This window comes from Rhinolophus ferrumequinum, chromosome 26 (genome assembly GCF_004115265.2).
Source record: "Rhinolophus ferrumequinum isolate MPI-CBG mRhiFer1 chromosome 26, mRhiFer1_v1.p, whole genome shotgun sequence".
NCBI lineage: Eukaryota > Metazoa > Chordata > Mammalia > Chiroptera > Rhinolophidae > Rhinolophus > Rhinolophus ferrumequinum.
The window spans coordinates 23019834-23045258 of record NC_046309.1 but is presented as its reverse complement, the minus strand read 5'-3'; the positions used below and the strand labels follow the sequence as shown (position 1 = coordinate 23045258).

At 38.2% G+C, this 25425-nt stretch overlaps 1 protein-coding gene across 4 annotated transcripts in view; it reads right to left on the bottom strand.

Annotated features, from left to right (window-relative positions):
- Nucleotides 1-25425, bottom strand: part of TSPAN12 (tetraspanin 12) — a 66897-nt gene that overhangs the window by 14617 nt on the left and 26855 nt on the right. For all 4 annotated transcript variants that reach the window (XM_033098626.1, XM_033098625.1, XM_033098627.1 and 1 more), the window contains 3 exons: nt 14763-14837; nt 10420-10527; nt 6376-6519 (listed from right to left, as the gene is read on the bottom strand). In XM_033098626.1, the coding sequence (XP_032954517.1) occupies nt 6376-6519; nt 10420-10527; nt 14763-14837 (327 nt within the window). The remainder of the gene's footprint in view (nt 1-6375; nt 6520-10419; nt 10528-14762; nt 14838-25425) is intronic.

The window sequence follows — 25425 nt, the reverse complement described above, 5'->3', positions numbered from 1 at the left end:
CTCTGTCTCTCTCTCTCTCTCTCACACACACACACACACACACATACACACACACGGAACCAAAGGACTAGAATATAACTGGCACTTAACCGACACTCTTTCAGACTCTGAGGGTCCATTGTCCAGAAAGATCCGGTGTCAACTTCCCTTGACCATAAATGGCCAAGTTCCAAGGTCCTCCAATTAAAACTTGCCCCACCAGCATTCCACATACCTTTTCCCCCTATACCCTTAAAAACCCTTAATCTTGCACAGCAAGCACGAAGGATCTGAGGCACCACCAGGCCTCCCACCTTCTGAGTGGCGCTTTCCTGATAAACAAAACTTTCCTGACTCCAAACTCTGACGTTTTGAGTTTTGGCCTTTCGAAGCATCAGACACACAGACTTTGGATCAGTGACACAACCAAGCAGTGCACAGGTCCTGGGCAAGAGGCTGGGAGGGCCTGCTCTACAAAGACTTTGTGTCTACCAGCCTTTGTGACTCTTCTTTCTTTCTGTTTTTCTTCTCTACCTCAAGTCTGGACGCAGAACTCCATTAACTGATATGTTGGAAAACTCAGCAGATGAGACAAGGAAGAGATGCGTGCGAGGCCTGCATGTTACCAACTAAAACCCTGAGTGTGATGCTTTGCTGAGGCCAAGTCTCAGTAGAGTATTGGGACAATGTCGCTGCACAAACTACCCCAAAGAACAGGGTAGTGAGCAATCAGGTATCGCTGGCCCAGGCTTAGGCTAGCAGTACCCCGAGGCTAAAAAAATACTCTTCAACAGATCTTCACATGGCTCAGTCCTTCTCATTAATTGTTCTCAGTTCAAATGTCACCTCCTAAGAGGGCTCATTCCTACCCATCCTATCCTAAATAGCTCCCTAACCAATAAAGCCATTCTCCAGCACATGGCCCGTTCAGAGTCTTCAAAGGGTACATGACCCTGAAATTATTTTTAGTGCTGTTTTTCTCTTGTTAAATGTCTGTGTCCCTAACAAGAATGTAAGTTGCACAAGAAGAGAGATTTTTGTCTGCAGCATTTACGACAGCACCTAGAACCCAGTAGTTACTCATAAAACATTTTGAATGAAAAAATGCGATGGAACCGAATTGATGGTCAGAGATATTTTCATCTGTGATTTTTAAATGTAGACTTTCATACAAGTATGTAGCTCATTACGGATAGTGGAAGAACTGTATGCCAGACCCACCAATATTTCTAACGGGAACATTTCAAAAATGTGCAATTGTTGCTATATTTCTGTTCTGTCATTTTTCACTGGTTTCAAATATGTCATGAAATATTACTGGGTCAGGGACCAAGCAGGCCACCGGATGGTTGAGAATGATTTATTTCCTTGATTTCAGATTACTGAAGAAAGATTGCAGGAAGAAAGCCAGTTCTTATCTCTGAGCTTACAGAATATGAAAGATAAAAGGGACCTTACAGTTCATCTAGTCCAGATTCACTCTTAATTTAAAAACCCATTCCACCCACCAATGACATGGTTATCTGACCTTGACTTTAATATTTTTAGAAGCGAGACACTCAGTATTTCACAAGAGAACCCGTATCACAATTGGACAGATTTTGATGAGCAAGGTCTTCCTTCTGTTGATTCAAAATTTCCTTCCTGTGACTTCTGGCCTTTGGAACCACAATGGGTAAGCCTAGTTCCTGTTCTGAATGATAAACTTTGAAATAGTTGAAGACATCTGAAATATCTCCCATTAGGACTCACTACTTCAGAGTAAACATCCCAGATACCTCTAGCTGTCCCTCACTTGTTCCTTCTTCTAGCGCCCTCATCTTCCAGGAGGGTGACCTCTGGGCACACTGCAATTAGGAAACATGTTCTCCAGCGCAAAGTGGAATGAAGTCTTATTTTCAATGATGGATTTAATTGTACTATTGCCATAAAACTACTAAGTGATCCACTTTTGTAAGTTAGCTATGCTTATCAGTATGCTCTATAACATTACCAATATCAGCATCCGTTATGAATTACAAATGCAAAAGCAGATTACTCTGATATAATGAACCTCCATCTCTGCTGGAATTCTGTCTAAAGAAACATTTCATCACTGACAATGCCAGCTTGCTATTGAAAGTTGTTTGATGAAAATATGAGTAAAAACTTTTAAAATAATCTGGGCCATCAATTTGCACATGCACAACAGTGTGGCTTATTCCAATCTCAAAATTCATGGAACAAGCAATTATTGATAACCTGAGAGTAAAGCATCCCATTATAAATATTAGTAGTGGAAATAATCTAAGACAAACAAGTAAAAATAAATTGCATTCTACAACAAGAAAATTTTATTAAATGTTTAACTGAGTGCTGTTCAACATAATAAAGTAAAACTTTATTGAAGTGAACTTTATATGAGGTGAAGACTTTGTGAGAAGATCTGGTAAACTCATGTTTTACCATTCTCATGATCAATATTGGTTACAATCATATTATCAGTATTAAACACTAAAGAAGGTAGACATTATTATATATGTTGTTGTAGCCCAATAACTTCCCCTATTGACTTGCCACTCCTAAAAACTAACTAATGGATTAATTGCACACTAGGAAAGTTGATAGCTTTCAATTTACATGTTTACACTTTTATCTATACTGTAATCATCTGTATTTTTTTAAACCTAGTGAGTTATAATGTATTTGAATATACACATTTATGTCTGCATTGAATATTATGCAATGGACAGGATTTTAACTGTTGCACTTGTCAGCTGGCCATCCCTACTGCAGACACCAGCCAATATTCAGCTTTCACCCAGAAAACAAGATATAGCATAATCACTGAGGAACTCAGAGACACTGATCCAACAATGTTCAGTATACAACACCTTGTATATTCCTTTTTATTCAAAGCCAAAATGTTACTAAACATAATAGATTTAAAATCATAATATCCAAACACAATGCTTCCCAATAGTGTGAAGCACGACTAAAATTATTTTGATTATCTTTCCAAATAAACAACCTGCGTTATTCAGTTGTTTCAACAACTCTTGTTACACATGTTGAATTGTGTCCCTTCCAAATGCGTACGTTGAGGTCCTAATGCCTAGCACCTCAGCATCTGATCTCATTTAGAAATACAGTCGTTACGGATAAAATTAGATAAAATGAAGTCATACTGGAGAAGAGTGGGCCCCTGTTCCAATATGACTAGTGTCCTTATAAAAAGGGGAAATTTGCAGACAGATGCAAACAAGGACCATGCCATGGGAAGATAAAGCAGAGATTGGGGTGATGCTTCTACAAGCCAAGGAACACCGATGATGGCCAGCAAAGCACCGGAAGCTGGGGGAGAGGCAGAGAACGGGTTCTTTCACACGGCCCTCAGATGGAACCAACCCTGCTGACACCTTGATCTCAGACTTCTGGCCTCCAGAACTGGGAGACAATGCATTTCTGTTGTTTGAGCCACTCACTTCATGGTACTTTGTTACCATCTTCATTTTGGGGGATTTTTTTATTTTTGCTCTTCTGATTGGATGTTTTCTGCTACCTTATCTTCTAAATCACTGACTCAGTCCTCTGCTTCATTTAATCTACTGGTAATTCCCTCTAATGTATTCTTCATTTCAGTTATTATACTCTTGATTTCTGACTGGTTCTTCTTTTATGTTTTCTATCTCCAATTTTATGTTTCCTATCTCTGGTGAAATTCTCCCTGAGATTATTCAGCATTCTTATAACCAGTGTTTGGAACTCTGCATCTGGTTGATTGTGTGTCTCCATTTTGTTTAGTTCTTTTCCTGGGGCTTTGTTCTGTTCTTTCATTTGGGACAAGTTTCGTTGTCTCCCCATTTTGGCTGCCTCCCTGTGTTTGTTTCTATGTATTATGTAGGGCTGCTGTCTCCCAATCTTAGTAGGGTGGTCTTATGTGGTAGGTGTGCTGTGGGGCCCAGTGGTGCAGTCTCCCTGGTCACCAGAGCCGAGTGCTCCAGGTGTGTCCCTTGTGGGGGTTGTGTATGCCCTCCTGCTGTAGTTGAGCCTTGGTTGCTGTTGGCACATCTGTGGCAGGGATTGACCCTCAGGCTGTTTGGCTGTGAGGACTGGCTGTGGCTACATTGGAGGACCTGCTGTGGTGATGGGGCTGACCCCGTGGTGCAGGATTTGCTTTAGCAGGGCTCTGGTGCCTATGCAGTCTGTCCTTCAGGTGTGTCATCTGCAGAGGCATGCCGGGTGATGCTCCAGTTTGGCCTGAAGCTGGCCACCAGGTGTTCTGGCTTTGCCAAAGGCCAAGTTCTGCTGCAGCCTGTGCCCTGCCCAGGGCCACCTGGTATGAGCCAAAAGCAATCTGCTGATGGCAGCCAACCATGCTGGGTTTAGAGATGCCTGGGAGAGGCCAAGCTGTGAACTGAGACCACCTGCCACTAATGCTGGGCTTGAGGCTGCTCAGCAAGAATTATGGGACGCGTTGAAGCCAGATGCTGCTTGTTTGACTTTATGAACCTTTGAGAGATTTTAGGAAAGTCTGCAGCATGAGCCAAGACAAGCAATTTTTATGGGAAAGCCACTGGAAGTGGCATGAGTGTGTCTGTAAGTTGTGTGGAGGGGGCGTCTCAGGGAATCACCAGGGAGCGGTGAAAGGCATTAGCCACATTAATGAAGACTCAGATACAGTGGCCGTCTTTGCACACTGGAAAGGGGGCGGGCTCAACAAAAGAACAGTGGCTTCTGCCAGCACTTCTGTCTCGGAGAAAGCTGCCCCTGAAGGCAGACGGTACTGTTCTTCCCTGTATCTCCCTGGCAGCTTTCGAGCTGCTGCCCCAAGTGCTGGAGCTGAGAGTGAGTGAGTCTGTCAGCTAGTGAGTCCATGTGTGGGCCCTTTAGTAGGAATGCCTGGGACGCCAACCGCCCTCAGTCTTACTCAGCCACAATCTCTGCTCATTTTCACAGCCAGAAGTTATGGAGACTTGTCTTCCTGGCGCTGGAACCCTGGGCTGTGGAGCCTGGTGTGGGGCTGGAACCCCTTGCTCCTCCTAGGGGGCACCTCCACAGCCATGATATCCCTCCCAATTTTTAATCACCACACATGCGTGTGGGACCAGTCTGTTCCATGTCTCTGCCCCTCCTTCCAGCCTCAAGGTGGCTTCTTCTGTGTGTCCTTAGTTGTAGGACTTTGATTCAATTAAACTTCAGGCGATTCTCAATGATGGCTGTTCTGTAGTTTAGTTGTAATTTTGATGTGGTCATGAGAAGAGGAAGTACAGTGCTTACCTGCTCCACTGTTTGGACCAGAACTCCAAATCCTGATGTATTTTGTTTTCAAGTTTCATTCCTTATAGCTATACTGTGTTTGTGTGTGTGTGTGTGTGTGTGTTATATTACATGCAGAGGTTTTCAGCAGTGCTTTGTGGTACCCGGGTGCTTGACTAGAGATGTATCTTGGAAATGATTCCAGCCCCTCAGCCTGAGCAGCTTCCTTACCATCTGATTTACATTTTGAGCTTCTATTCTATTCTATTCAAGACTGCAATAAAAATTTCTGTAATGGTAGAAATGTCTTATATCTGTATCGTCCAGTACAGAAGCAGCTAATCTTGACAGGCTGTTGAACACTTAAAATGTGGTTTGTGCAATTGAGGAAATAAAACTTTTATTTTATTTCATTTTAATTTAAATAGCCACATGTAGCCATTGGCTACTAGGTTTGATGGTTTAGTAGTTCTAGATTTTAATTTGAAAATAGGATTCCACTACTAACAAAATTTGAAAGACACCACTAAAAATGAAGAAATAGGAAAACTGGTAACAAAGGAATAACTGATAGTCTAATAAACTCTCCCAGAAAACACAAATATGCAAGGTTCTTGGGCATGTGACACTTGATTTTAATTCTAGTGAGCATCTGATTTCATTAAATCAGCTAACTAAAACGAACATCACTGATCATTAGCCAGCAGGGGGAACTGAAGAGTAGAGGCCAGTATTTTCTTTGGAGAGTGCAATTACTCCCCCCTACATTGTTTTAATCTAGGTGGAGGCCCTAAAATAGATATTCAGGAACTCCAAACCATGTCTTCCCTAATATCCAGAATTAGCTACACACTCTGCTTGTGTCTGTTTTCAAAGGACCCCTAGGAGGAGGCAATAGAACTTGATTCTAGACAACACAGTTTAAAATCCAATTAATTCTAAAACCTAGTCTTTCCCAATTTTCTTTGTTAAAATGTGATTAGAGTTCAGCTTTTTATATTGATTTTTAGCTTTATTCTGTTTCTCCACATAGCAAAGAAAAAAATTAAGGCCCTTTGTATTTAGACAAAAGAGGAAACTTCCATTGGGAACTTATTGATTCTTTACTTCAGTCGCTGTAAGAAAACTTGTATCTGTAAGTTAACTATGTGGCCTTACCTCCTGATAAAGGTCACTGAGATCCTCCTGGTGGGCCTGTTTAGAACATCCTGGGAATTCCGTTACACAACAGGAATCTGGGGGCCAGTCCATTTCTGTCATTTCCAACCAGTCAGTGAAATACACCACTCCACAGCACTTGAACTGCAAAACAATGACTGGTGAGGCTCAGAAACTACAAAAATATTCTCTTAATTTATAGGAGATTCAACATTAGATTTCTTAATTTTTTTTCAACCCAGAGGTAAATTCACTTCTGTTAATACCTAAAGATATGTGTACATTCTACACTGATGACCGAAGTGTAGTTAAAGGCCTCCATAATGGAACAATTCTGAACAAGAATGCCCGTAACAGATGAAGACAGAGAAGGCATGACTAAGTCTCCTTCCCCAACTGTCAGGTCCTCTCTGAGTGATCATATAGCAAAGAGTTAATATTCACAACTAACAAGACAAATCGCTGAAAGCTTATATTTATCAGTAAGCTCCCAGGCACTAAAGAGTAGTTAATGTACATGTATCTATCTGCCTAGTTGCCAGTTTAATCGCTTAACAAATTTAAATATTAGATTAGAAGTTTATGTAATCTCCGTAGAAAGACTTGTTGACAAAAGCCCCCACCACAAAGATTACCAGACTTGGATTCATTAACCAGTAAAATTGGCAAAACTTTTTGAGGTGTAAAAACATATATTAGGCCAACAAAATGTAATTCAACCAAATGAGATTCTTGAAATAAACTGTCACAACTCTATCACCTTAATCTCAGAAGAAATGAAGTTCCTTCAGCTTTCATAAAGCTAGATTTTAAGAAAACCAATTATGTCTTTTTCCTTTTTGTCTCACTTCACCAACGATTAGCAAAAATTTTCTCTGGTCAAATTTTCAATTCACTAAACCTTGTAAATTAGGTTCAGAATAATTAACTATGAGAATTTCCTGTCCTTGGATAGACGAGGTGTTATTCTTCCATATAGTGAAAAACAAGGACTATGTGAAGTCACTGAGAAGAACTCTGTCCAGAGTGACTGGCTGTGCAAATTCGCTGCCCAGCAGATCAGTCTGTGCCCAGGACTAACACTGAGTCATAAAAATATCACAATCTACCCTTTTAAAATTCAGCGAAAATCCACTTTAAATAATTCTGAACTTCTCATGTAAAATTAAACAAGGAAAATACTAAAAAATGATTTTACATTTTTTCATGCGCCTAAATATCTGATTTTAAAAAAGAAAAAAAGATCACCTTAAGACTATTCTAAATGAATTACTGAACACTATGAGTAACACTAAAAATTTCCAAGAAACTTTAAAAATATTTTTAGTATTTTCCTTTTATAAACTTGTTCTAAAAGCCATGAATATACTATAAACATCACAAATTAAGTCAAACATAACTTGACATCACATATTTTATATGTCATTCGGTATCCATAAAAAAAACATACATAGTAAAAGATTTTACTTTCTAAAAGCCATAAACTATTACCTCTCCAAGTCAGTCTTTTAAAATTCTTGTACCCAGAGAAAACCTACTTTTCTCATTTCCTAAGGAGATGTGTTTTTCTATGCTGATGACAGAACAGTTCTTGGAACACTTTAACCCCATTCACAATAGACCGGCCCATTTATCTGGCCTTGTCAGGAAATGAGGTGCTCCACAGAAATGACTTTTCCAAATAACTTAAGCATATCACGTTCAATGCCAAGCATTTGTTTTTTAATTTTAATAAGCCACTGAGATATGTTTTTCCTTTTTACATAGTTGTTTTTCTTCATCAACAGAAGATACTGAATTGAAACTTTTCCTGAAAACTCCCTGAAGCAAACCCATTATTACGCTACATGTGACTATGGGCTACATCTCCTCGTAGTTTCTCTGCCTCCTTTAAATTCGCATCAAGATAGGGTCGCTCTTGCTAACATGGCGTCCGACTTAGAAAATACCACCACAATTTTACATATAAAGAAACTGAGACTCTGATGGGTCAAGTAACTGGCCAAGATCACAGAGCCTATTTATGCCAAAGACTGTATGCTCCAACCACTATGTTAAAAAAAATAAACAGATTTTTTAAAGGCAGTGTTTTTTTTTTTAAAGGTATTAAATAAACATTACTAGGGCTTAAGTGAGAGTCCCCCAAATTGAGGGACAGGCACAGAACCGCACTGAATGACGAGTCAGGAAAATTGGGGCTTGCCAATGTCACTTTCAGAGGTACCATTTCTTTTGTAAGAGGAGTGTTATGGCTGAATTGTATGCAACCCCAAATTCATGTTGATGTTCTGATCCCCAAAATGTGAACAGATTTAAAGACAGGGTCTTTACAGAGGTAATTAAATTAAGGTCATTAGGGTGGGCCCTAGTCCCATATGGCTGATGTCCTTCTAGGGAGAGGAAATTCAGACACAGACACACACAGAGGGAAGCCAAAGTGGAGACACAGGGAGAAGACGGCCATCTACAAGCCCACGAGAGAGGCCTCCAAAGAAATCAACTCTACACACCTTGACCTCAGACTTCCGGCCTCCAGAACTCTTAGAAAATAGATTTCTGTTGGTTTAAATTTTAATTTAAACCAGTCTGTGGGGCTTTATGATGGCCACAGCCCTAGCAAACCAGTACAATGGGCTTTTAAACACTCTTTCGGGATGCCCAGAGATCTTTACCACCTCCTCTACGGTGAAATAAGCCTATGACAAAGAGAAGGGAACTTGTGTAGCAAATCTAAAAATATGTGTACCATCATCCACAGTACTTGTACATTGTCTGTGGAGGTGAAGCTCCTTGTCTTACCATTAGGGAAAAAAAAAAAAAAAACTTGCTTTGTTTTTTAACCTGGATTGTCATGGTCTACATCACAAATCCCAGAAAATAAAGAGTAGTAAGCAGCTTCTACCCAGAGCCACAGCTGAACACAGCATTCTATAAATTTCCTAATGTGTTACTTATTTTCCCTCATGTTGTTTTAAGTACAAATGAACAGTAAACAAACAAAGTCAGGAAGCATTTAAATAAACAGGAAATCTGTGTGACAATGATAATTTTCACCATCTCAACAACTCTAACACAAAGGGCCAGATTTGGAGATTATTCTGGACTTGAACCTCAGCCAGTAGCCAAGACAGAGTAACTGAGCAGACAGCTGGACGTCCATCATGTAAGACACTGATTCTCAAATGCTTCGTGACCCAGCTCTAAATAAAATGAAAGGAAACGGATATATTTGGTCATCTGAAAATGTCATTCCAATCACAAGGAAACCGCCTGGGAGAAAAGCTTGGTTGGAAGCAAGATCTGTGACTAACTTCCAGTCACCAGATTTTAAACACCTAAATATCGTCCCCATTTGAGAAGATGATTGGTTTCAGTGCTATGTGGAAGTTAGGTAAGAAAAACTAAAACCACCTACACTTTGTAATGTTTCTGTTAATAACCACAGGTTAAATGAGATCAAAATCATCTCATTCAATCTTCTCAAGAACTCAACAAGGTAGGTATTTCATCATCCCCATTTTACAGGTGAGGAGACTAAGGCTTAAGGAAGTTAAGTAAATTATAAAAGCTGATGAAACCATTAGCAGCAATCAGGATTTGAACCACGGTCTTGCTGACTAGAATGTTGATGTCTTTCATGAAACATTGACTCCTAATTCTCAAATGAACACAATCATTTAAAAAACGTTCAGTGATGCTTAAAATACAGGTAAGCCGTGAAAAATTATCTATTCAAACAGAACTTGGATATTTATTGAGCAAGTCTCAGAAAAAGGAAAGCTGACAGTAGTTCAGTAAAAAGGATTTTAAGGAATTCTAAACTCTATGGGAATGTGTGGAAAGAAGAGACAATGGCTCTTGGGAAGAAAAGCAGAGACTTCAGTTCCTAAAGGCTTTCTCAGCAAAGAATTACACCAATGGTAACTGAATCACAGGCTTCACTTTTCAGTACAGAGAAAGCGACCAAAGCCAAAGCTTTGAACATGTGTTTTGAAAGTGTGCCATTTATTTCATACCCTCTACCTCATAAATTGTAGCATTTACCTCTCTCTGAAAAAAATTCCAAGCGTGAGTAAGCCATCGGTATCTAGGTAAGCCATAATTTGTCATTCTGGCCTTCAAGGTGATCATATCTGACCACTGTACTGGAACCTGGAGATAAAAAGCAAAATATCAACAACTGTAACACACAAAGACACACACTCGGACACATCTACATTCACAAATCCACAAACGAAATCACTCAGAGTCTTGTACACATACTTGACAAATACTGTTTTAAATTTATATATGGGGCCTAAGTTAACTCAGAGTTACCAAATACTTATTGAACAATCTCCACATGTCGATTTTTGTACTAAATGCCGAGGTACTTCATGTTAAGCAAAATAATGCAATATCAAGTGCGTTATATGCCAATATCAAGTTCAAGGAAATCACAAAACAAGTAAACAAGTATCCTACAGATACACTGGAAGCTCCTCATAATGAATGATGGCTGCTGAGAAATGACCTTTGCTTTGACTTTATAAACTTGTTGTTCTTTGTAATGACTGCAGATTATGGTAGTACTAAATAAAGGGAGAAGAATTAAGAAGAGAAAAAGTTCAGCTCAGGTCAAGCCTCACTCTGGAATAAGTTTGTAAACACCTTTTCAAAAATTGGATTTCAGAGGCAAACTGGATTTTTAGAAATATTAGTTCCCAAAATAAAGGATGTTTTGTGTTTCTATTCTCTAGTCACCTAGCTCCACGTCCCTTACCAGAGGGTTTAATCATGACAGAGCATCAGGTACACAACACAACAGCTAGCCAGCACATCCAGTCAGGACATCACTATTTTTTTCCTACAGTGCCGCAGGAGAAAATGAGGCATCAAACCCTACGCTCACCACACATGCAGCATGAAAGAAACTCTTGGGAACCTGGATAGACATCCACATCTGATATATGGAGAAACATGGACCAGGCTTAAACAAGCAAGCTTGACACAAACTCAAGAATTAGATTATTTGGAAATCTGATTTTGAAACACAGTAATATCAACAGGACTAGTTTAAAAATTCCTGAGCACAGAAATTCTTCATTTTTTAACCTTTGTTAATTTTCATTACTTGGAAATGCACAATACAAAAGAAAACACTCCAACACGTGGGCACACAACTTTGTTCCCTAAATAATGGGCTAACTGGGCATTGTTCCTTCCTTCAACAAAGTTCAAGGCACTAACCAAAGTTCAAGCTACTCACTTTAAATTATTAATATCTCATAACCTCTCAAGCATAAAATATGTGAAAATGAAATAAATTCTCTAGATATTTATAATCTGAAACAATATTATTGACAGGTTTTTTTTTTGAGAGAAGTAATAATAAATAGGAGGTGACTACGTGTAAACAGCAGAAATAACAGGGAAACAGACTGTCTGATGTCAAATCTCTTGATTTGGTTATTAGGACGATCTTATTTTTAATTTTATTTTCCAAAATAAATACAAGTTGTTTCCCCCTTGTGACTACAATCGATCCAAGACTGAGGTTCTGGCACAAAATACTGTGACCTGGCCATAAAGGAAAACACATTTATTGGCTCCTTGCAGGGAACAGCTCAGAGCACAAAGCCCATTCTATGCAAAGGCTGAGTTCTGCAAAACTTGGCAGCTAATAAATTTTAATGGCACTTTTCACTCACACTGCCATTAGTACAAAAGCCATTAAAAAACAAAACAAAACAAAACAAAGAAACCTGACAAACTTTTTTCAAAGGGACTACTTTTCACATTTTACTTTTCAACAGCCCTTGCTCTATCCTGGTGACTTACTGCAGAAGATTTCCACACACAAAAGAGTAATGTATGCCTTCAACTGAAATGGCGATATGCACCCTTCTAGTACCACTGTGATAGTGAGAAAACGTTTGTAGATGGCTCCTTAGCAGAACAGAAGAAAGTATCTTAACAAGGATGAATTCCTCTCAGTTACCTCAAGTTTCTTAGAATTATATTAGAATCAAAACATTTCCATTCAAATACCTTAAATTAATTAATTTCGAACTTGTTTTAATTTAAGAGATTTATCAAATATTAGTAGGACTTAAATACCATACAAATCATTTTTAAAATCCACAGATAGTAAACTCATTTCTAAAAAAACCTTTTAATTAAAAGAATACAACCAAAAGCTGAGATGAGGGGATCAAGAATTAATTATACGATTTACTATCTATTGCTTGAATGTCAAGGAGATACATGTATTTCTAAGAAACAGAAAAAAATAAAATAAAAAGACCAACTCTTTACAAATAAAACGCAGAAATGGAGTCCCTGGAAAAAAAATAATTTTTCACTCCCCTAAATAGACAGAATTTCTAGGGCATGGAGAGAAAATATGATTCTCAAAGATGGCGAGAACACTCTTATTTTAATAGGAAATTTAGTTTTGAAGAAAGTTCTTACATTCATATTGCATTGGTTAGACTCTGCCCTGACTTTTCAACTTTTTTTTTTAATTGGGGAAGGGGAACAGGACTTTACTGGGGAACAGTGTGTACTTCCAGGATTTTTTCCAAGTGAAGTTGTTGTCCTTTCAATCTTAGTTGTGGAGGGTGCTATTCAGCTTCAAGTTGTTGTCCTTTCAGTCTTAGTTGTGGAGGGTGCTATTCAGCTTCAAGTTGTTGTCCTTTCAGTCTTAGTTGTGGAGGGCGCAGCTCAGCTCTAGGTCCAGTTGCTGTTGTTAGTTGGATGGGGCGCAGCCCACCATCCCTTGCGGGAGTCGAACTGGCAACCTTGTGGTTGAGAGGACGGGCTCCAACCAACTGAGCCATCTGGGAGCTCAGCGGCAGCTCAGCTCAAGGTGCTGTGTTCAATCTTAGTTGCAGGGGGCAGAGCCCACCATCCCTTGTGGGAGTCAAGGAGTTGAACCGGCAACATTGTGGTTGAGAGCCCACTGGCCCATGTGGGAATCGAACCGACAGCCTTTGGAGTTAGGAGCTTGGAGCTCCAACCGCCTGAGCTACCAGGCCGGCCCCGACTTTTCAACTTTTAATAGAGAAATAAATAACCATAAAGATTCTCTTCTAACTGAGAGCTGTCATACCCCGGAAGCATACTCCTGGGGCAACGCTTCAGAGGGCTTTTCACAAGGATTCCGATGTGTGGCGGTGCCAAAGCACCGTTTACACATAAACTGGAGTATGCAGAGTACCCACTAGTCTGCAATTCCCACTCAGCATTCACAACGGTGTCACGGTACAGTGTCACAATGGTCTCACGTCGGTAGCAGATTCACCCTCAAATCTTCAGTAACAGCGTCAGCACCGTAAACCACTTCAATTTTCTTACACAGCTGCTGAAATGCCTCTCAGAAACAAATAGTACAAAATAAACTCCCTCTCTTCTTAAGAGCTCTTAGATTTTCAAAAGTTGAAGACTCACGGGGGACTCTGTCACCAATGCAAATGTCCAGGCCTTCTGCCCCCCCTTCCTCTGCCTTCCTTCTACTCTGAGTTAGCAGATCTGGCCTCGGGCCCCATCATGCACATTTTTAAGACTGTGACTCCTGCGGGAGACAATCCGAGGACTATAGGTTGAAAAGCATTACCTTCCTGAAACAGAATTACTCTGCGATGCTTACAGGGGGGAAATCTCACCTGCCACCAGGAAAACGGCCAGCAATCCAGACACGCAAAGGTGTTGGACCTCAGGGTGATATATTAGGTTGGTGCAAAAGTAATGGCAGTTTTCGCAATTATTGTTAACCTTTTAAACCGCCATTACTTTTGCACCAACCTAATAAACGCACCCATTTTCACCAATGAAGTGAACAAACATTAACTAAGTAATAATGTCCAATGCAAGCAAGGGTGACGTGCAAGTGGAAAACCGAACATAACTGCTACAGTCTTAAGATTGAGAAACTCTTATCCTCATCCAATCTAACATACCTATATAAAAGTTGTTCCAGTGGTCTCAATTACAAAAATAAAAAACAACAAAAAGCTAAAGAGCTGTTTTCATGGAACTAAACGTCAAACTGTGAGTGTTTCTAGACTGGGGTAAACACACAGTAACCCTTCAAATAACTTCTTAAAGTGGAAGGTGGTATAGCTTGTTGCATACAGGGGGTGCATGTTTCCGAGTCACGGGCGTGGAATTAGACATATACTGTAGTGCATCAAAGGAAATATTATTACACCTTTTGGCTTGGAAGTATGCTCTAGACACAAAAAATAAAATGTTGCTTTTCAGAAGTATTGGGACTGTACACTGTTATCACATAGCATAAACATTGCAATTAATAATCGCATGCCCAAATTACTCCAAAGTGTCTCATTTATAAGGCTGAACTGGGTATTGTTTCCTATTGTGCTTATATTCCATTTTGAACTCACCATAATTTCCTGCTCATATGTCCAAACACCACAAGCCAGTTCTACACAGAAAATGACAAGTAAACTTCCAAAGTACTGTAGAAAAACAGAAAATCAATGCTGTTAGAATACAATCAAAGTAAAATATGGTCATCAGAGACAAGCTAAATCTTATTCAGCATTGTTTATCCAAAAGACAAGAAAACAGGCACAAATTCGGGAAGCTCCATCAGGAGTAAACGGAGAAATTTCAGCAGATTTAGAGACATCTGCAGACAACATTCAATACTCACCTAAGTGGGCCATTTGAATACCATGTTCCCCCGAAAATAAGACCCATCCGGACAATCAGCTCTAACGTGTCTTTTGAAGCAAAAATTAATATAAGACCCAGTATTATATTACATTATATTATATTATGTTATATTATATTATATTAAAGACTCAGTCTTACAGTAAAATAAGACCAGGCCTTATATTATTTTTTGCTCCAAAAGATGCATTAGAGCTGATTATCCGGCTAGGTCTTATTTTCAGGAAAACACAGTAGTACTGTTTATCAAGTAATTTCATAATTAATTCACTCAAGAACCCTGTGAAATGAACAGGACTACCTCATTTTACAAATGAGAAAATAATACAAAAAGTAGCTAATGTGACATCCTCAGGAAGGCACATAGTAAATTTTGGAGGACTAGACCATCGTGGCCGTGTTCTTTATGCTATAACTTGCCACCTCTCCAGTTCTGGAGATAACTTGACGGAAGTGAGTAGTAAATGTGTGAGAAAGAATGGGCTCTCTGAAAGTTCTCTTTACTAATTCCAACAGATAGAAAGCAATGTCACTGCTGTCAGGAATCTTCTCCTCCATCTATGGCGAAGTCAGGATGGAGGGGCCCAGGAGGGACGATTATTGATTATTCCCCTTCACTGGAATGACAGCTCCACTGAGCGTAAGGACTTGACCGTATTGCTCATCGCAAAGCAAAATAGGTGCTCAATAAACATGTGTTACGTGGAAGAAATAATGAAAACAAAGCAGAGTGACATGATAGGAAGTGGCTGGGAACATCCTGGGACCGGGGGATAAGGAAAGGCCTCTTGATGAAGGGATTTTTAAGAGGCGTCAGTAACCACAAGGAGAAGGTGATGCTGTGAAGATCTGTGGGAAAGCAATCCAGGAAGAAGAAACATCAAGAGCAAGGCCACCTTTCAGGGTGAGCTAGTCAGTTAAGAACTCGGTTAACTGGAGCAGAGGGGGTGGAAGGGGACTGCGAGGCAAGTAGATGACACTGACAGGTCCCAAGAGCCAGATCCCCCTGGGCTGTTTTGTGAAATCTGAGCTGTAGAAAAGTAAAGGTGTGATCAGAGCAGCTAAGCAGAAGATTGGTGAACTAGGATGGTAACAGGAAAATGGGAAGAAAATGGACTGATTTAGGATTGTGAGCCATCAAGACTTGAATGTTGAGTTTCTCTGCTCGTACTTTATGCCAAGTAAAGAGTAGGGGGAAATAAAAGATACAGAAACTCTGGTTTTCTACTGCCACAGTGTATCCCTTATGGTTTAAAAATAGAAATCACTACTCTTAGTTTTAATTTGCTTCTTTCATATAAAAAATAAAGAATAATCACTGTATCATCTCTTAGACAATAATGTGGCTTAAATATAATAATTGGTTCAAAAGATAAAGTAGTATTTTCTTAAGGGGGGTCCCATTGCTACAAGCACTTGTATTTTCAGCATATGTAGTACTCACAGTCAGGTTCAATCCACTCAGGCCTTTTCCAAGTGTTGCCTTACTTAAAGATTTTAGCCTTAAAGTGATTATTACAAGAAATTTTGTGAAGACAGTTCTCCAAGTCAGTTTTTCTCCATACTTTCTTTAATGCTTTACCTAAGAGATTTCTAGACTCGAACAATACTGTATTTGCACCTTACATTACAAAGAGACCAACTGTTCAATAACTGTATGTTACATCAATTTTCTTATCTTTGATAAGACCCTAGGAAAGAGTGAGACTCCAGAGGAAAATTATACTATAGGATACAGTAGTCCCCCCTTACCCATGGTTTCATTTCCTGAGGCTTTAGTTACTGTGATCAACTGGTCTGGAAATATTAAATGGAAAATTCCAGAAATAAACAAGTCATAAGTTTTAAACCGTGGGCCCTTCTGAGTAACGAGATGAAATCTCAAGCTGCCCCGCTCCCTCTTCCCCAGGACCTGAATCATCCCTTTGTCCAGGGTCTCCACGCTTTGTACCTTCCCAGACCATTAGTCACTTAGTAGCCGTCTCCGTTATCAGATCGATTCTTGCAGTATCGCAGTGCTTGTGTTCCAGTAACCTTTATTTTACTTAATAATGGCCCCTAAACTTAAGAGTAGTGATGCTGGCAATTCGGATATGCCATAAAGAAGCCATAAAGTGCTTCCTTTAGAGATAAGGTGAAAGTTCTCAACTTAGTTATTTTTAATCTCTTCCTGTGTCTGATTTATAAATTAAACTTTATCCCAGGTATGTATGTATAGGAAAAAGCATAGGAGGTTCGGTATTGTCTGCGGTTTCAGGAATCCACTGGGGGGCTTGGGACATATTCCCCACGAATAGTGAGGACTACTCTAGTTTATATTTCTCAGATCCCTAACCTAAATTCTTTACAGTGGGCTAGTAAAACATAACTTAAGCATCTCCAGGGTTGCATATGTAAAGCATATATATCTAAAACAATTTCTCATTACAAATTCAAAACTAAGATCATCAATCGTGGGAGGGAGAGGGTAAGGTCCCTATAAGCTGGGAACTCTTTGACCCCTGGGAAACCTCTAAAACGATTGTAACTTTCTGATTTCCAGTGCTCTCATTTGATGGAAGTTTTCTCATATAAAATAATTCCCCTGTTTTTATTCCATTTACACTCAGGGCACAGATTTATTTGACCTTAAGAATGAATATACAAGCTTCATCAATATTATAAAACTTTCTTGGAACAAATTAAAATTAAAATTTAATTCAAATAAAATATTTATTTTTTACAAATGACACTGCCCCTTCATGGTCAGCTATCTGCTTTGTTGTAATTGCATTAGATCCAAACATCCAAATCTTCTCATTCCCAGGAAAATTTTAAATGTTAAACCCATCCTTAATATACTATACATAGGTCAACCTTTTACAACTACATTTTCTTTTTCTGCGAGCTTTGAGTCCTTGATAAAGTCATGCTCATATTGATTATTGCACAAAGAATCACTCTGCCACTATTTGGTTTAAAGGCTGGATCTGAGTGAGGCACCAATAAAACACAGTGTTAATCCATAGTTTCAATGGAACAAAACTAGCAAAGAATTAAGTGACAGCTCCTGCTGCGCTTTGTTATGGTCAGAAGTGTACACACATAGCACATTTCACCACAAATCCATCTGCTGTCCTCGACAGTATTGGGAGCGTGTATCTTGCAATGGCGTTGCCACGTGCTTCTCATGCTTCTTACTTCCCTAGTACACGTGGTTTGACAAGATGATCTGTACCGATCTAGTTTGTAGAGCAACTCTCTCCACTCTTCTCCTTGAGAGCTACCCTACTACCGTGTTACCCTGAAAATAAGACCTAGTCGGACAATTGACTCTAATGCAGCTTTTGGAGCAAAAATTAATGTAAGACCCGGTGTTATATTATATTATATTGTATTACATATTACATTATGTTATGTTATAGTAAATATTATATTATATTTTATATGGTATTATACTAGGTCTCAGAGTAAAACAAAATGGGGTCTTATGTTAATTTGTGCTCCAGAAGACGCATTAGAGCTGATCGTCCGGCTAGATCTTATTTTCAGGGAAACACGGTAAAAGGAGGGAAATAGCTCTGAATGTGGAGCCATAAAACTGAAGTTCAAACCCAGCTCTGAAGCACACTGTGACCCTTTGGCAAAAGCATAAACTGCCCTGGCAGCAGTGTGCTCATCTACATAACGAAGATAAAAATAAAGCCTCTTCACTGTTAACATAAGGCTGACTGGAGACATGGGAAATAGTTTGAACAACTGTAAATGCACCAAGCCTTATCCAAATGCTACTCTGAACTCGTTTGTGAGATACAATCCAATGCTGACTTGTCCTTTCCTCCCGGATGTAGGCTTCATTCCCTGGACTTGCTTCCTTGTCAGTGTTTTCCAGTGTTTTATCTCTTGTTCTTTACCATTTGACTTTTTTCCCTTCTGTCTGTGTATCAGGGTTTCCCTGTCTGCTGTACATCAATCCTCGGAGGCTTCGGCTTTTAAACCGCTGGCTGCCTCACTGCAATCACACTTAACTGCCAGACCATCGTTTCTGACTGGCAGGGACCTTGTTCGTAAACATTATTGCATCCCCAGTGCCCAAGTGGTACCCATCACACAGCAGGTAGTCGATAAATGTCGGTGGAAATAGTGAGCAGCTCACCAACTGAAAAAAAAAAAACAATTTCAGATTTCCCTGAGTTTCCCTGAACCCTGAGTTTCTTATTATCATTTGACTCCCTTTGATTTCTGCTTACACGTTTCTATTTAAAATATTGCCTCTCTGTTTTATGATGTGTCTTTTTTGTGGACTATACTATGATAATTTAGTGTGTCTTTAAACATTTAAGACAATTTACATAGCTAAAGAAAAGGAACAGACTTTCTCCATCTTTCCTGAGTTACTATCAACTACACATTTTAAACAAATGAAGACTGGAAAAAGTGTGTGTTTATACAAGGAAATTAGTATGTAATTATTTGCATTACAAGCTATTTTATTTGCTTCAAAATTATTCAATACAGAGTTCCTTAAGATAGCTAAATTCTTCTGCTGTACTTAAACTAAAATGTGCATTCTATAAATAAGTTTTATCCCTACACACATGTTCATGAAAAAAAATTCATCAAACAAAGCAAGTTGATAATAGGACACATCCTCAAAATGATGCAATTAATGAGTGATTTTTTTTTCCACCAAATCTCTCAAGCTGAGAATAATTACCTTTAGTTAAAAAAAAAATAAAATGGGTTAGACAACAGAAGATTAGATCAAACAGTGTAGGTGAAATTGCTCTGTTGACTATTTTTTTTTTAACTATACAAATAGAAGAACATGGGCTCTGAAATAAAATAGACCTGGCTTCAGCTTCTGGCTGTTACATACACATTGGGTGACCTGGAACAAACCTCTAAGCCTCAGTTTCCTTATTTGCAAAATGAGGGTGTTAAAATTACCTTGCAGTATTGTGCAAAGGAGTCATCAGGTAGTGTTGTCTCATAGTAAGCACTACCCACAGGGTAGCCATTTATAACCATATCAGAATATCTGTTAGAATACAGCTTCCATGAGGACAAGAGGTATCATTGTGTTTTAAATACTTAATATACTGCTTGGCATAGAGCATGTGCTCAGTGCGTATTCCTTGAGTAGATGTAACTCTGACTGGAGGCTGATGGTGAGTAAAACTATTTATCTCCTCCTAAGTCTATCAGTGTCACACCCACTAAAGGATATCTCATCCTACAAGCAAAATCCCTATCCAGTGCTAATATAGCTGGTATTTTTCAAAACATCTTTATTTGGAAACTAAAGCAGGAAGGGTGTGGAGGGTGGGGAATCTAATTTCTTTTTTAAAAATACTGAAATCAATTCATCTGTTATTTTAAACTAAGGTTGACCACAGAATAGCAAGAACGACATAGGTTACCAGTCCCTGTGTCCACTGGAAGTATTTGAGGAGGAAGGGAGGGGCATGACATCCCACCTTCCTGTAGAAGCCCCTGGTGACTTGTAGGGAGATGTGTCCCCCAATAGAAATAAATGGAATTTATCCCCCCTATTAATGTTTCATCTCATTATATGTGTACAGACAAAATACTAAAATTTCAAGGAGGTCCTTTCTTAAAGAAACATTTATTTATAAAAATGACCTGACACCCCCAGGATTCTCCCTTAAATAAAGCAGACTAAATACATGCCTTTATCCCTTCTCCTTCTTGAAATTTCACTAAAACATCAATAAAGGGATATTTTTAAATGTATAAATCCCATAGACAAAAGAAAAGGGAAAAAAGACAACAGCAAGTATATTTTGGAAGATGCAAAAAAGATAAAAGAGTGGCAAATCTTTCAGCAATTGTTCAAATATTTAACCAGTAGCGGGGCAAGTTGAGAACAACCTGATTGACATTACAAAGACCCCAAAATGTTCAGGTATTGGCAGCCCCAGGTACTTCTGGAAGTGGATGGAGGTAGGTCTAAAAAAAGGATGACTTGTTGAAAACCTGTTTAGGAAGAAGTTAGAACCCTCAGGTCCCTTGTCCGTACTATGTAGCTAGGGACTACTCACCCCCACCAATATAGAAGTTGAGGGGCGGGTGGTTATTCTGTGGAAACAGTAAAACAGAGGGTCAGGACTGGGGGACAGTAGGTCCAGTAGAAGATAAAGTACAGTACTGGAAACAGAATTGAAGTTCACATTTACATACCTTTTCCACAAAGATTTAAAGCTCAAATCAAACCAAAACAACACTGGATACAATACTGGAAGCTAGAAGATAGTGGAAGAGATTCTTCAAATTTCTAAGGAAAAAATGATTTCTAACCTTTAATTCTATAGCCAGCAATATTAACATGTAAGGGTATACATATAAAGCCATTTTTAAGCATACAGGCTTTTTAAAAATCTCTTATATTTGCTTTTTCAGTAAACTTGGAAGATGTCTCCCTAAAATGAGACTAAAGAAAGGAGGACAATGATTTGGATTCCAGGAAACTAGGAATCTAAACCAAGAGGGAGGCAAAGGAAATCCCAGAATGGTAGTAGAGGAAATGCCCATAATGGAAACAGCTTCAGCAGGTCTAGAACATTCTGAGAGCGAGAGTTCTTAAAAATGTCATGGATGGAATACCCAAAATATTTGAAAATATAAAGAGAAAACCTACACTAGGGGTTGGGATGTTTAGAGTTGAATTAGACAGAAACACATAGAAACAAAGAGTTATTAATTCCAAGAAAAACAAAGCATTATTCCAGAAAGAAAAAGTAAACCCAGTATTTTACCTGGCCCAGCTGTGAATAGCATTTACATAATCATGATTGTGTAAACACTGACCTAACCAAAATTATGATATGTCCGTGTTGAAGTGAGATAGGACATATGTATGGGCAGGGCAGAGGGGCAGGAGGGCAGGAAAGGGTGCCAGTTCTTCATCTTCCATAAGAAGTCCATGCATACTGCTCAAAATCAAGAAGTAAAAGAGTTCAAGAAGAGAAGAGTTACATAAATGTGTGATTTAGAGATATGGAAGTAAATTCCAAGGGAATTGGCGAAAAGGAAAATCGAGTCACTTTCTCTTAGGAGATGAAATGGTAGGGGTGAAAGACTATAGTTTTTCATAATTAAGCAATAATAAGCCTTTTAGAATGAAATTAACTCTGTAAATTATGTGTATGAGGCACCCTGATAAAAGTAAAAACAATATTAAAACAAACAATAGCCTCTTTGAAGCCTTCACACCAAAGAGAAAAGAGTTGGTAGCTGAAGGTTTTTATATATTTGACATAGAAAAAGTCATTTGGAAATGGCTGAAAATTGTTAAGTAGCCCAATTATACTACATGGTTATTGGGAATAAAGAGGGTGGGAGCACTGGGCATTTTATGCTCAGATACCATCATCCATATGCTAACCGTTCCCTCAGTAGCACAAAATAGGAGTGCTCTAACAAAGAAAAAGTGTGTACTTAAATGTAACTTAGAGGCTCCACCCTGAGGTCTCTTTCACTAGACCCTGTTTGAAAACTTGGATCTCCTACAATACTGCACATTAAAACCACACATACAGTTTGCTCATTTCAGTGTGAGATGGATTAATTTTCGGGATACTTCGTTTCAGTCACAAAATTATGAAGCTAAATATTCTGTGTTATGGGCAATTTCATTCAATGAGAGAGGCCTGGATTTAGTTTCTTTGACGAAGAGCGAGATATGTGTATATATAATTAAGTATTATGACTATATAAAATTAAGTCTATAAAAAGATGTAAAAAAAAATCAAGTATACTTATATGTATATATGTGCATATGCAAATGTGTGCATGTAGGTGAATACATAAACAGGTATGAATTTGCAAATCATTTATTGTGCCAGAGATTGACATACAATTTACTCTTTAAAAGATATTACAAAAATATCATAACTTCTATTTTTTGAAAAAAAGAACATGGAGCTAGGCTCATTCATCCATGATGGAAAGACAATAGAACACTAAGTTTTTCAGAGCACAGGCTCTGAAGCCAAGTATCCTGGAGTCAGATCCCAGCTCTACCACTTCAGAGTTGGACAAACCACTAACCTTTCTGGGAATAACAGTGCCAACCTCATAGTACAGCTGGGAGGATTTAATGAGTGAATACATGAAAAGCACAGATAGTAGTGGATGACACATAGTCTGTATTATATTAGGGAAGTTGGTAGTGGTGTTAGCAATACTTCACAACACATCACCTGTAGACCCCCGACTTCTGGGCACTCATGCGTGTAAGCACATGGTCACACATGTACACACAAAACTTTTCTTGTCTTTGAACTAAGGAAGAATGACCTAAACCCCCTAAAATCCCATATTTGACCTTTTCCAATAGAAAAGAGAGACAGACAGACAGAGAGACTACCAATAATATCAAAAGTTTAAGGATGGCCAAAAAAACGCTTTCCTATTTTCTTTTACTTAATATGGCTAAAGGTGCAAATGCTGCTTTAATTGCTATGTCAACATCCTTGACAAATTATAACAACAATTCAATCTTCTTTTTATATTTTTAACTTACATTAAGTCAGTCAGATCAACTTCTTTTAAAATTTATTATAAAATTAATTTTTGTTCTTATTCATATTTTACAATTTGTATAATGAAGTATGGTGCCATGTAGCCAATGAGTATTTAATTGTTCACTAAATTGAAATGTAATAAAAGTACTTATAAACGAAACTGATTTATTTTCTTTTTACGTATTTAGTTCTTTACTGTTAATAATGGATATTAATAAAATTTCTAAGAAAGTAATATTTTCTTTTATATAAAATATTCCAAATAGTCTTCACTTTGGGGAAAATAGATTATTTTTAGATTTTCATTTCTAACTTTTATCAATTTAATGAAAACAAGCCAATCAATTTATTGAGTGCTTATTTTATGGAGAATATTCAACTCAATAAACAGTTGAGAAATATAGGAAAAGATACTTTTGATTACTAAGAGCATTTCTATAGAAAATACATTCTATTAATATAAAACTTATGCTCATTCTATCCAGCTTTATAGAAAGAATACTATGGGATATATATCATCTAAAGGAAACAAAATACCCTATATCTAATCTACCACAGATAGACAAAGCAGTTATTTTCCAAACTGTTTTTTTTATATAAATACAAACTAGAAACGAATTTTTACATTAAAACAAAATTATAATGTCTTCCTCGAACACTTTTACATAAGTTTCTCTGTGCAAGCAAGCAGATAATTAATCAAATGTCACAGAACCTCCTCAGTAAAAATGCATTTCACTGAGAGAAAAATAAAAATTATAAACACTACAAAAGTTATTTTAACCTGCTACTCTCTTTATTTATACCTAAAAACTCAGATCATTATTTCATAAGTAACACTTAACCTACTTTGAAATCACAAAAGTCAGATGTGCTTATCTTGGAAAATTAATACCACCTGAGATTCACCTCTCCCAAATAAAAACTATTTCAAAATATAACATGCTTTACTAGACATTTTAATATTTTAAAAACACGGTGCCTTTTGACTCCTATCTACATGCTACATAACCAACACTTTTAATAAACAAAACGTTTGATTAAAGGCCCGCATTCACTAAATGATAAATGATAAACTCCAGTCTCCCCCTGTCAAATACTAAACTCTGCAAGCTTTCAGTGCTAAGTATGTCTGCCAGGTATTTATTTTTCCTTTCCCGGTGATTGGAGGTTTAAAAATATTATATTACTTATAGTTAGTAAATAAGAGAATTCCAGTGCCAAATATTTGTACAAGATAATGGAACAGCTGACATTCTGTTAAGAATCCCCTGGAACTAAACCACTAACAGTCCAAGAGCACTTGCTGCTTAAAACACAACCCCGCATAAAGCCTCTGTTTCAGCCTTGTCTTGAAATGGTGCCATAGCAGACTTGGTACTTTCTGGAGGCCACTTATTCACCGTGTTCTATGTCTACCCACAAATGTTTCAAAGGAAAGGCCACACTAAATATTCTTTCTTTTAAGAATCAAAAATGGAACGAGTTCAGTCTAATTTAGAAAAAGCTAGAACTACAAACCAGTTTTCAAAGAAACCAAGTCTTGTAACTCCTGAGCCCATTAGAAATTCAAGCTAAAGTAAGCAAGTGTTGGTACGCTGTGGTCCTTTGTTCACACTTCTATTTGAATAAATAAAGTATTTCTAATAATGGATCTTAATTTACTCCCCTTTTCAATTGTATGTACAGTAGTAATTGCTGAGCTAACTTCTGTATTAAAGATGTCAGGGAAATTCAAATTAGTATGTGTTTGCTTCATGTGCTGTTCAAACTTTTCACCAGAGCAACGAGTTATACCAGGATGTGAGGGACTTAGTCAAGGGCTCCGGGTTCCCAGGGTCAA